This window comes from Palaemon carinicauda, chromosome 19 (assembly GCF_036898095.1).
Source record: "Palaemon carinicauda isolate YSFRI2023 chromosome 19, ASM3689809v2, whole genome shotgun sequence".
Classification (NCBI taxonomy): domain Eukaryota; kingdom Metazoa; phylum Arthropoda; class Malacostraca; order Decapoda; family Palaemonidae; genus Palaemon; species Palaemon carinicauda.
This window is the reverse complement of record NC_090743.1, coordinates 59937744-59951072: the sequence shown is the minus strand read 5'-3', so window position 1 is coordinate 59951072 and position 13329 is coordinate 59937744. Positions and strand designations below refer to the sequence as shown.

At 42.8% G+C, this 13329-nt stretch overlaps 1 protein-coding gene across 1 annotated transcript; it reads left to right on the top strand.

Moving 5' to 3' along the window:
* Positions 1-209: 209 nt before the first annotated feature.
* LOC137659011 (uncharacterized) lies at positions 210-1865 on the top strand. The gene has a single exon (XM_068394112.1). The coding sequence runs from the start codon at positions 210-212 to the stop codon at positions 1863-1865; it is 1656 nt and encodes a 551-aa protein (XP_068250213.1).
* Positions 1866-13329: the final 11464 nt, after the last annotated feature.

Below are 13329 nucleotides of genomic sequence, written 5' to 3'. Positions count from 1 at the left end.
ATGAATTAGAGAGAAAATTCAAGAAATGGATTGATAGTACTAGATACTTTAGTTCCCTAGCTATAAGGAGATGTTATTTTACGAAAGTACCTTAGAAGAGTATTGAACACATTGAAATACAAGAATTTGGAGATGCCTCTGAGAAGGGATTTGGTGCATGTGTATACTTAAGGGTTTGTCTTGGAAATGATTGTCAATATTCACTTGTCATGTCTAAAGCCAGAGTAGCACCAATTAAGAAACTTACCCTTACTAAATTGGAATTAATGGGAGCCTTATTGTGTGCTAGATTGGTAAGATTTGTCGAAAGGGCTCTGGATTTTAAGATCAAACCTGGGATTGTATGTTGGACAGATTCCACTATAACTTTAGGATGGATAAGGAGTGATTCAGTGACAAGGGATGTGTTTGTTAACAACAGAGTTAGAGATATTCAGCACTTGACACCTCCCAGTCACTGGCATCACTGTAGTGGATCAAATAATCCCGCTGACTTGATGACTAGAGGGTTATTAGCGGAAAAGCTTATTGGAAATAACCTTTGGTTTAGTGGTCCTTGTAATATGTCGGATCCTACATTTAGTATTCAGGACGGTGATAACTCCATTATTGTTAATGAGACTGTAAATTATGAATCTGAAGACCATCTAGTAATGTTAAGTGTCCAGACTGCAAATCCCATGTTTGATGTTGAAAAATACAATAATCTTAATAAGTCAATAAGAATTGTTGGGTATGTTGAAAGGTTTGTAAGCAATTGTAAAGCAAAAGGGTCAGGGGTTGCTGTGAATACTGGTGGTTTTACTACTGAAGAATTAGATAAGGCTAAAGCAAGGTTGATTTATGTAGTGCAAAGAGAAGCTTTCCCCAGTGAAATCCAAGCTTTGTCTGATCAAAGGTTGATTCCTAAAAATTCTAAATTAAGAAAACTGGATCCATTTATTGATGATAAAGGTATTGTGAGGATAAATGGTAGACTTCAGTTTTCTGACTTGAGTTATGAGTCAAAACACCCAATCATTCTTCCTAAAGGACATTTCTCCAAGCTTTTAGTACAGTTCCAACATAAGTTTCTAAAACACGCTGGTGTAAACAGCATTGTTTCATCATTAAGATCTAGTTTTCATGTAACTGGTGTAAGAAGAATGGCTAAGACTGTTGTACGGGAGTGTCTAGATTGTTGCCGGCACAATAGCCGTCCTTGTAGTCAACCTGCTGCCCCATTGCCTGATTTGAGGGTTACTCCAGCACCCCCCTTTGCAGTTACAGGCATAGATTTTGCAGGGCCAGTATTTAGTGCTAATTATCCAGGAAAGAAATTATATATGTTGCTTTTTACTTGTGCTATAGTTAGAGCAGTGCATCAGGAACTCACGGAGTCCATGTCATTGGTCAATTTTATGCAGGCTTTACGGAAATTTGCTGCTCGTCGAGGTATTCCGAGCGTAATTTATTCCGATAATGCCAAAACCTTTGTCGCAGCCTCCTCGGAAGTGCAGAAGGTATTTGGACACTTAGCACCTAAATGGAGGTTTAACGTACCAAGATCACCATGGTGGGGAGGTTGGTTTGAGAGACTTGTGGGGTCAGTTAAAGTAGTCTTGAAAAAGACTTTGGGAATTAGATATGTAAGTAAGAATGAATTAGAGACTACTCTTGTAGAAATTGAGGCATGCATAAACTCAAGACCTCTGACCTTTGTGAGTGATGAGCCAGACTTTGAACATTATCTTACCCCTTCTCATTTTATTCTTGGTAGGAATATAACTTCTAAACCCCCTGTTGACATTGAACCATATGCTGTAACTCCAGATAATCTATGTGATAGAGAAGAAATTGTAAATAAAAGGTTGGAACAGTTTTGAAATGTGTGGAGGAAAGATTACATAGCAAATCTACCTCCTGTAGTTGAGGGGTTTAACCAAAAATGTAGATTGAATGTTGGTAGCACTGTGCTTGTTAAAGAAGATCATATGTCCAGATTACAGTGGCCTATTGGAGTTATTGTAAATGTATACCCTGGAAGGGATGGGTTGATTCGCAGTGTTGATGTTAAAACTAGGAAAGGTATTGTTAACAGATCAATACAAAGACTTCATGATTTGGAGATCAATGCTCACTTGAACCCTGGTTTAAAGAATCTTTCTGTGGAAGTCCCTGAACATGTAAATGATAATTCTGAAATGAATATTGATGTAATTGATGATAAGACAGCTGAACAGAATCCTAATGGAAATACTGTTGTTGATGGTAACATGTATTCTAAGAAGGGGCGCAAAATTAAAAGACCTCACAAATTAGATTTGTAAATGACTTGTTTGAAGAATTTGAGTTGTATTGTGACTTCAGTTGATGGTACAGTATGTTATAACCTGCAGGCTTGTTATTGTTCCTATGTTAGGATGGGTTGTCCAAATAAATATCCAGACACCCACTCATCTCCCTAGTGTGAAACTTGTTAAGATAAGTGCCTTCGCCCTTATGGTTGGGAGAATGTCAAATATTAATATCATGTTGTGCAAAATTAGTCATTCATTTTAGTCATGCCTTTAGTAATTTGTTATTAGCCGTTTTCTTTCAGTAGTTTCTAAGTTGGCGTTCCAAAATTATTTCGCTCACAGTCTCTTGTATTTATTTCTATATATTTTAATGATTTGATCCTTAATCAATTGCTGATAGTATACACAAATTATAAGACATTATTCTTAGTTTATTTGAGATCAGTGAACGTTATTTTCTCTGGTGATTTTAAATGTTATTGTTTATAAAGTTTGTGGTTTCTGAGAGGAAAAAAAAGAGAAGAGTGAGCCGCGTGTGATTCAACCTATGAAAGTTACTGTAACCTTTAGTGATTCATAGTAACGTCCCCATAGTGGTCAGAGTCCTTTATTTATTTCATATACGAAACGAGATAAAAAAAACCGCGCGCGTACATACAAACTCACTCGCACTCAAAGCAACACTGACGGATTATGAGTGACACACTAGATGGCTGCTGGCAGGTTGTTGTATCAGATCAGCTGATTCAGACCGTTCCATCGAGTCAAATGAGCCGAACTTTAACGAGTTTTCTCTCACAGATTCAAAATTTGAAGATGGTGAATTTTTTTTTTATTTGCTTAAATGTCAAATAGGATTTCTAATCATGTTTCGTACTTAAAAGTAATTACTTTTATGTCAATCTTTATAAAATAAACGATAAGAAAATATGAAGTAGGCCTAATTGTGGCGTTGGTGGAGTTGGTGGTGAAGTTGGTTGTCTATCAATTATTTTGGTAGGAATATATTATTCGTGTATGTACGTATATGCGTGCATAAACTTAGACAGTAGGAAACCTTGGAGGAATAACTATTATTCCCAGAGAAGGAACACCATAACTCAACTACGTAAAGTCACCATAGGCCTAGGCTGACCTTTTGAAAATATGCCTATTTCCTTTACCGAATAAGTTAAACAGCAAATGCTAGTTCTTATATCTTTTAGCAGCCATCCCATATAAGGCTAGTGCCATTATTGCATATCATACGGATAACTGTAGGCATTTTAAAGGGTTCTTTGCAGTATCTCTCCCTTAGTCCCCAGACACCAAAACTACGCTTTCTCTCTCTCTCTCTCTCTCTCTCTCTCTCTCTCTCTCTCTCTCTCTCTCTCTCTCTATATATATATATATATATATATATATATATATATATATATATATATATATATATATATATATATATAAATATATATATATATATATATATATATATATATATATATATATATATATATATATATATATATATATATATATATATATATATCATTTTCTGAGTGGGGTACCTTAACGTCGTGAAAGGGTTTGAGTATCGCCATGATCAGCAGACTTGTATTAGTCAGGGCCAACCTTACTAAGTTGGTTTGCTGTCAGTGATTTGATTAAAGTCTCTACCATCACCAATCCACAATGGCCCACGTGGTGATGAAAATGGCCAGATCCCAGACATGGCTAAGGACATGTCTGAAGCCTTTGTCCAAGCGTGGATTAAAACGGCTACATATAGTGTGTGCGTGTGTGTTTACAGGAGAATCAGTTATGTCATCAATATTTGGTTATGTCAAAAACATAATCTGAAAGCCCTTTAGGTACACTCTACCTGCACCTACTTATTATCCTTCCACTAGGCATTCGGATTTTTCAATATTGTTCCTCTTGAAAGTTGCAATCAGTTGCAAGTTAAAAATGCATTCTTTATAAATGTTTTGCAACATCAATTAAAAATGGTTATGCTATGGGGTAATTAATGATGGAAGTGATATAGATATGATTAAGGTATATATGTATATATATTTATATATATATATATATATATATATATATATATATATATATATATCACCAGCTATTTCTAGTCTACTGCAAAACAAAGGCCTCAGACATGTCCTTCCACTTGCATCTGTTTGTGGTATTTCTATGCCAGTCTATACGAGCTAACTTTCTTAATTCGTCAATCCATCGTCTTCTCTTCTTTCCCCTACTTCTTTTGCAATCTCTAAGGACCCATTCTGTTATTCCTAATGTTCATGTATTATTATATATATATATATATATATATATATATATATATATATATGTGTGTGTGTGTGTGTGTGTGTGTATTGATGTTGAATTATATATATTGTTGGAATCCAAAGTGTGCCTCGAATATGAAGAAGGAAATGCTTTTCATTTAACACCAAAACACGGTCAGTGGGCTGAAACTCGTAGGATGTAATAACGCTGCAATATATTGTTTCGTTTTGTTCTTATTGTGATTTTCTACTTATTATGATAATACTACTAAAATCAATAATAATAATCATGATAATAACTTATTCATTTGTCTATTCATTGCTTTGATTTCCTGATATCACACATCATTACAACCTGATTTGCTTGATGCCCCTTTCTCCATGCGTGAGTTGTTCTTTTCATCAGCCATGGCTTGTGTATTATTATTATTATCATTATCATTATTATTATTATTATTATTATTATTATTATTATTATTTGCTAAGCTACAACCCTAACTGGAAAAGCAGGATGCTATAAGCCTGGGGGCCCCAATAGGGAAAATAGCCCAGTAAGGAAAGGAAAGAAGGAAAAAATAAATATTTCAAGAACAGCAACAACAACAAAATAAATACTTCTTATATAAACGATAAAAACTAACAAAACAAGAGGAAGTGAAATTAGATAGAAAAGTGTGCTCGAGTGTACCCTGAAGCAAGAGAACTCTAACCCAAGACAGTGGAAGACCATGGTACAGAGGTTATAGCACTACCCAAGACTAGAGAACAATGGTTTGATTTTGGAGTGTCCTTCTCCTAGAAGAGCTGCTTATCATAGCTAAAGAGTCTCTTCTACCCTTACTAAGAGGAAAATAGCCACTGAACAATTACAGTGCAGTAGTTAACCCCTTGGGGGAAGAAGAATTGTTTGGTAATCTCAGTATTGTCAGGTGTATGAGGACAGAAGAAAATCTGTAAAGAATAGGCCAGACTATTCGGTGTATGTGTAGGCAAAAGGAAAGGGCACCGTAATCAGAGAAATGGATCCAATGTAGTACTGTTTGGCTAGTCAAAGGACCCCATAATTCTCTAGCGGTAGCATCTCAAACGTTGGCTGGTACCCTGGCCAACCTACTACCTTGGTTATGAGTTTCCATTTGCCAAGTATAGAGGCTGGTCAAAGAAATTGAAGCATACTTATCTTGTCTCAAACGGAGGGACCTCAACGTGTGCTGAGGGTAACTTCCTTTATGTCTCTGGTACTGCTTGAGTATGTTTCATGCCACACTAGAAGAGTTTGAACAACTGCATGAGAGATTTTTTTTTTTTTTGTAGGGATTCGTTAGAGATTTTTGAAATTGACTTCTGGTTGACTTTATCAGATACGGTATGTTTGAAAAAAATATTGGAGAGTAGCAATGTTAATTTTATTATATATTTCACAGACGAAATCACCCAACTGTGCTAGCGGACAATTTCTTTTTTATGAGATATGCTCATGCCAAAGGAATAGAGATTTTATGTCAAATAGTCTTTTTTTCTCTAGTTTGAACCTGGACTTTTAGCCCTTCTTTTATTTGAAGGTACACTTAGGCACACTTTTCTATACTTTTCCTTATTTCCTTTCCTCGCTGTGTTATTTTCCTTGTTAGAGCCCTTGGGCTTTTAGCATCCTGCAGTCGAACAGGTATTCTGTTTAATGTTTCTCTCCGATAAATTCCCAAAACTCCTGAACTGGATAAGATATTGAACGTTATAGTTGCCTTTTCTACATCTGTTATACTAATACCTTAGGGTCTTCCCAGTTCACATTTTTAAGACCCTACAGAAGGATGTGAACGTGAATATCCTGGCTGTTATCATGAAGGGACTCGAGATTTTACTTCCTCGTCAAACTTGTATTCTCTTGCTTATCTGTATAAGCTGTAAAGGGTGAAAGCCGAATCAGCATTTATAAATTACTCTAATTAAAGCCATTTTAGTGCTACCTTCTCCATAGGGAGGAATAATGCCATCAATGCACCTAAAGCAGGAGCACTGTAGGCATTACTTAAATGTGTTTGCATTGTCATTTCAACCGCTCGCCTTCTGTCTGAAAAGTTCATCTGGCCAGGGATAAAAAAGGACGCCCGGGAATGGGCGAAGTCATGCATCAACTGCCAGTCAAGCAAAGTCAGCCGTCACACCGAATCGGGGGTAGGCGATTTTCCCCAGCCAAAATGACGTTTCGGTCATATACACATCGACGTCGTGGGACCATTGCCCCCTTCTGGATCTGCTCGCTGCCTGCTTACGATCATCGATCGCTCCACGAGGTGGTTGGAGGCATCCCCGATGACCGAAGCTACGAATCAAGCATGCGCCGAAGCCCTCCTGTCAAGCTGGGTGAGCAGGTTTGGCGTTCCTGACGACATCACGACAGACAGAGGCCCCGCTTTCCTCTCAGAAATATGGCTCGCTTTGGCGAATCTGATGGGGACGACGCTCCACATCACCACGGCATACAACCCCGCGGCAAACGGCATGGTCGAAAGAACTCACCGCGCCCTCAAGATGTCCCTGATGGCGAGCTGCACCGACGGGGACTGGAAATCACGACTTCCGTGGGTACTCCTCGGCCTTCGCACCGCCCCTCGCGCAGACGGCGAACCTTCGCCCGCCGAAAAGGTTTACGGGGAGGCGCTCGCAGTTCCTGGCGAATTCTTTCCCTCATCAACCGACGACACGCAGCTAGATCACCTAAGGGACATCGCCAGGAAGTTCAGGCCATGTCTCAAAACTTACCAGGACAGAACCAAGCACTTCAAGCCAAAAAGCCTGGATGACTGCGGGTACGTTTTCGTCCGTGTCGACGCTCATCGACAACCACTAACTAGACCTTATCGAGGCCCCTACCGGGTAATTAAAAAGATAACAAAAGCCTTCCTTCTCGACGTCCATGGCCAAGAGGACTGGGTCTCAATAGACCGCGTGAAACCAGCGTTTCTCGAAGGAAGCGACACCGCCTCCGCCGGACCTGGCAGATCCAGAGTTCCACCTCAAAACAAGGCGCCTAACGAAAGAAAAATCATCGAACGATGACAAGAGGAAGAGATCCTTACGACGACCACCGGCGCGCCCCTCCGTTCAAAAACAAGAGGAACCCTCCGGCGCCCGAAAAGATACGAAGATTGATCATCAGCCCTCTACGCCGCCCGATGTCTTGGGGGGGGGAGTACTTGTAAGGACACCGCTCCCTTCGTCGTCCAAAAAATCGACAAATGTTTTATTTATTTGAATTCTCCTTTCGCCACACCGTGGTTTCCCATATAGGCTATATACCTGGATTTATACCGGCAACTGAGTAGCTTGTCGGTATTCCAGTAGGGCTATTTGCTGTTCAGGAGGCTTGCCTCCCTAGATCTTGTAGAGGTTATTGTTTTACAATTTCCTCTTTATGGTCTAGCAGACAGTCCTGTATTGGGGGTTTTTAACGGGAGGATAGGTTTCTTCCCTGTTTTAACCCCTGGTACGAGATTCTGTTCTCTTGAGTTCGTCTTCGGACGTTCTCTCATTGCCTAACCCAACCTGGGGAATTGACTTCCCCTAGTTGAGGCTTTTACGAGGACAGAATCCTTCAAGTTAAGTAATACCTTAGGGTATTGCTTTACTTATGGACTATTCACCCTGTAAGGACACCGCTCCCTTCGTCGTCCAAAAAATCGACAAATGTTTTATTTATTTGAATTCTCCTTTCGCCACACCGTGGTTTCCCATGTATATGTATTCCGCTCTATCAGAGCTACATTTTGACATATGTATCATTTCATTACATGTTTCTGTTAACTCATAATTCGCATATTTGTAAGTGTAAGAAAACACATATATTTTGGCGGGCACTTCAATCTGATTTGGCGCCAGCGTCATCCTACCTTTCCGTCCGCACCTTGTAACATACTCCCGCGCACATTTGAATAAAGTATCAGTTGATCTTGGTGACGCTTGTCTCACTGTCCTTACAACCCCTTCCCCGCTATCTCTTTCGTGTTGAATGATCCAACACCCTTATGGCCGTGGTTCTACATAGGCTCCTCTGGACGTCTGTAGACCTGGAATGAGTTTTTCTGTCTGTGCCTGGTTAGGTTACTGACAGATAACCTCATATCTTTGAGTGTTCCTTAGAGTCCTTCCTTGGGCTGCCTTCCATATCCCTTAAGATGGGATATGGTTGAGTGGAAGCCCGAATTGATTTCCCTCTTCCACTGACACACTCTTTCAGGATGTAGACGACATAGCTGATTCTTTGCCGTCTTCTATCCTTACCTTTCTCTCTTACTGTCTATCATGGGCTATGGTCGGCAGTTAATTCTGCCGACAATGTGGGTTGGCTAGGCTAACAGTTCGCTGTTTCTCTTACCTCGGACATCGTTGATCGATGCCGTTGGTGAGTTTGGTAGGCCTGCCTGCCGGCAACTGAGTAGCTTGTCGGCAGCTGGCCAATGCCTTCCACCCATAGTTTTATATTATAGCCAGCAGTGGTTGGCAGGCCCGGCAGATGCCGGCCTGCTGGCATATGCTGACTAGCCCATCATGCCGACATTGTCGGCAGGTCGACACTATTTTCATATTTTATTAATGGTAGCTGCCGGCAGGCTCGGCAGACACCTGCCTGACGGCATTTACCGACTGGCCCTACATGCCGATGACGTCGGCGGGGCCGGCAGTGTCGGCGGGATCTGCAGTGTCGGCGGGGCCGGAAGTGTCGGCGGCATACTGTCGCCGGTAACTGCTGTATCCAGAAAAATATGATAACGTTTTTCCAACCTATAAGTGGTTCTTGAGCAGCCATTTGTGAGACCATTATAGAGAAATAATTCTCTCTTATTTTAATGGTTATGTCCATTAAAATTTAGCCACTGTATTGAACATTATAAGAGGCCGTGTCAAGGAGACACTATATATCTTGGATATTCCCTCTGTTATTTAATTCCTTGTGAATTTCATGGTTCAATACGGGAAAGGGTCATAGCAAATGGCTGGATGGGAAACACATGTAGGGGTCTTTCCTACTATAGCTTACCCTATCCAAGCTAAAATATTATAAATGTATTATGTTGAAATTTGATAATTTTACAGAAAACTCATTTGCTTTTCTTTTCTTTACAGGAGGAGCATCCCGAGTGCGGGAACAACTTTTGTAGGGTCCGCAGCAAGGACTTCTACGGACATGGTGTGTGTAGGTCTCACGCACGCTGTTCTGTCACCAAAGTGGCCCTCAAGTACTGGGACCCAGAGGTATGTACTGTGTGTGACAAGTTGGTTAAGGAGGCTTTTGATGATCAAAAGTCTGCGGAGTCTAGGGATGCAGCGAGTATTACGCTGCGGAAATGGGTTAGAGGTTTTCAGAATACCTCGGGCCCATACCTTCCTAATGCTAGGATGAGGGACTGTCTCTTCCCCGGAGCTCGTGACGATTCCGTCATTCCCCAGACTAAACCTTCGATCCCCTTGGTGCAACTCCCGGTTCCAAAACCTGGAGATCCTGACGTGGCGGATGCTTTGGAAAGCGTCCACCTGGACGACAATATGTCTGTCGTTTCCTAGGAAACTGAGAAGAATCTCCTCGTAGAAGAGTCAGAACAGGAGGCAGTTGTTCCTCCTGCTAGCGAGGTTGAGAATGCTGAAGTGGTGTCGGTTTCTTCAGCGGCTGTGGTGGAACCAGCTCCCTCAACCTCTTCGCAACCGCCTCATCTGGAGGCACTTACGACCACGTTACAATCTCTGATGTCGATGGTGTACGACTTGCAGAAGAAGTCGTCAGAGAGAGAGACTACTTTTCGGTCAGAGATCGAGCAATTGGTTTCCTCGCGCTTAGCCCCGAAGAAACTAAATGTGAAGGACCTCCCTGTGTTCTCCGATGTTAACCCGTGGAGGTACGCGGAGCACATGCCTATGTCAGCAGGCAAGATTTTCTTTTCGGAGAAACTGGGTACCGTCCCAGTGGAGGAGGTAGAGTTCTGGCCCAGCAGGGCATCCTACCCGGATTGTTATGTCCGGCTCAGAACTGAACCGGCGTCCAAAGAAGAGACGGAGCCCAAGGAAGTAATTGTCCTTGAGCTCGCAAAAGCACAGGCTTTGTTTTCCACAAAGCTAAAGGAGAGGGCATTCACTAGCTCAAAGGTGCCGGCATTAAGCAAAAAAACATCCGTCGTTTATTGCTGACCCTCAACGTGATTTTCCCTTTATGGATAAAGGGTTTAAAGCAGCTCTGAAGGCCGTGAGGGCAGGAAAGCCCTGCCCCACACTGGAAGAAAGCAAGCCTCTCTCCCTTGCTTTCCCTTCAGATGACAAGGACTGGAAGGACGTTCACGTTACCTTCTCAGTCGGGAAGCTGGAGGCCGATATCGCTGGACATCAGTTCAACGAGGACCTCCCGAAGCTGTCAGAGTTTCTCTTGAAGAGAGAACATGAGACAAAGGAGCGCTTGGCAGCGTCCATGTCTTTGCAAACGGGGCTAGAAACGATGGCTAGCATCCCGGATTCTCCAGATATGTATATGGTCTTTGTCAAGGCACACTTGGCTACGGTTACAAACGACCTATACAATTTTATCAGAGCCAGGACGGCTTGTCGGGAGTTCGTGTTTGCTTCTGCCTCTGTGAAACACGAACCGAGGAAGCTGATAGCTTCTAATATCTGGGGAAAAGACCTCTTTCCTAGTGATGTGGTGAAGGAGGTCGTCGACAAGGCTGTTTCAGAGAATAGGAATCTCCTCTCTAAATGGGGCTTGTCCTCCAAGAGAAAATCTTCCGCTGACAGGGGTCCCCAGCCGAAGAACAAGTCGAAGCGGCCTCGCCTGTCCTCTCAGCCAAGACAGCAACAGGTTCCCATGGCCACGGTGCCCCAGACGGTGGCACAACCTACCACCACCTTTCAACTGGTGCCCCAAACACTGGCGACTCAGTCTCCAGTTTTCACCCCAGCTTATGAAAGGCAGTCGGCTTCTTCTAAGCCAAAGTTTAGGGGATCCTTTTGAGGCTCCTCTAGATGCCACTTCAGAGGAAGAGGCAACAAGGGTGGTCGTGGCCAAGGTGGAAAGTCTTCCACCCAGCACTTAAAGTGAGATGCTGCCGGTAGGAGGGAGACTGCTACACTTTCAGGATCGGTGGACCTTCGATCCTTGGGCCCACAGCCTAATCAAGATAGGACTGGGGTGGGGCTGGACCTCAACTCTACCAAGCTTTCCTCAATTCTTCCAGCCTTCAACCCCAGTTCTGGAAGAATACGTTCAGGAACTACTGAGCAAGAGAGTAATAAAGAAAGCAAAGTCCATCAAATTCCAAGGAAGGCTATTCTGTGTTCCGAAGAAGGATTCGGAAAAGCTCAGAGTCATTCTGGACTTATCACCACTCAACAAGTTCATTGTGAACTACAAGTTCAGAATGCTGACGCTTCAGCACATAAGGACCCTTCTGCCCAAAAGGGCATTCACAGTCTCCATAGACATGACGGACGCATACTGGCATGTGCCAATCAACCGTCAAGTTTCCCCCTACCTGGGATTCAAGCTCCAGAAAAGAAAATACGTTTTCAGAGCTATGCCTTTCGGTTTGAATATTGCTCCAAGAATATTCACAAAGCTTGCGAATGCAGTTGTTCGACAACTACGCCTAAAAGGGGTTCAGGTGATGGCCTACCTGGATGACTGGCTGGTGTGGGCAGCATCCAAAGAAGAATGCTTGCAAGCCTCCAGAAAAGTGATCCAATTCCTAGAGTACCTAGGGTTCAAGATCAACCTGAAAAAGTCTCGGCTGTCTCCAGCTCGAAAGTTCCAGTGGTTGGGAATCTACTGGGACTTACAGTCACATTGCCTCTCCTTGCCAAAGGCAAAGAGAAAGGAGATTGCAGGGGCCGTCAAAAATCTGCTTCGGTCACGAAAGATTTCAAGAAGACAACAGGAGAGTGTGTTGGGGTCTCTCCAGTTTGCCTCTTTGACGGACCCACTTTTGAGAGCACAATTAAAAAATGCCTCAGGGATCTGGAGAAAATACGCTTACAACGATCGAAGAGATCTACTAAGACCGTTACCAAATCGTCTGCGGTCGATTCTCAAGCCATGGTCGGAGACAAAGAACTTAAGAAGGAAAGTATCCTTGCAACCACCTCCTCCTACAGTCACCGTCCACACGGATGCTTCAAAGGAAGGATGGGGGTGTCATTCTCATCTTCGGAAAGTGCAAGGAACTTGGTCTCCCCTGTTCAAGACCTTCCACATCAACTATCTGGAAGCCATGGCAGTGTTTCTTTCCCTGAAGAAACTGAAACTTCGCCGATCAATCCATATTCGCCTGGTCCTAGACAGCGAAGTAGTGATGAGATGCATAAATCGTCAAGGTTCAAGATCTCCTCAGTTGAATCAGGTAGTAATAGCCATCCTTCATCTGTCCAAGAAGATGAAATGGCACTTATCAGCAGTCCACCTTCAAGGATTCCGCAATGTGATGGCGGACGCTCTATCCAGGTTCGACCCGATAGAGTCCGAATGGTCCCTAGACGCAGGATCATTCTCCTTCATATTGAGCAAAGTCCCAGGATTGCAAGTAGATCTCTTCGCAACGAGCAACAACAAGAAGTTAGCCCGGTACGTAGCCCCGTACGAGGATCCTCTAGCGGAAGCGACGGACGCGATGTCTCTAGATTGGAACAGATGGTCCAGGATCTACCTGTTCCCACCAACCAACCTGTTGTTGAAACCCCTCGACAAATTGAGATCCTTTCGCGGGAGGGCAGCGATAGTGGCCCACAAGTGGCCAGGC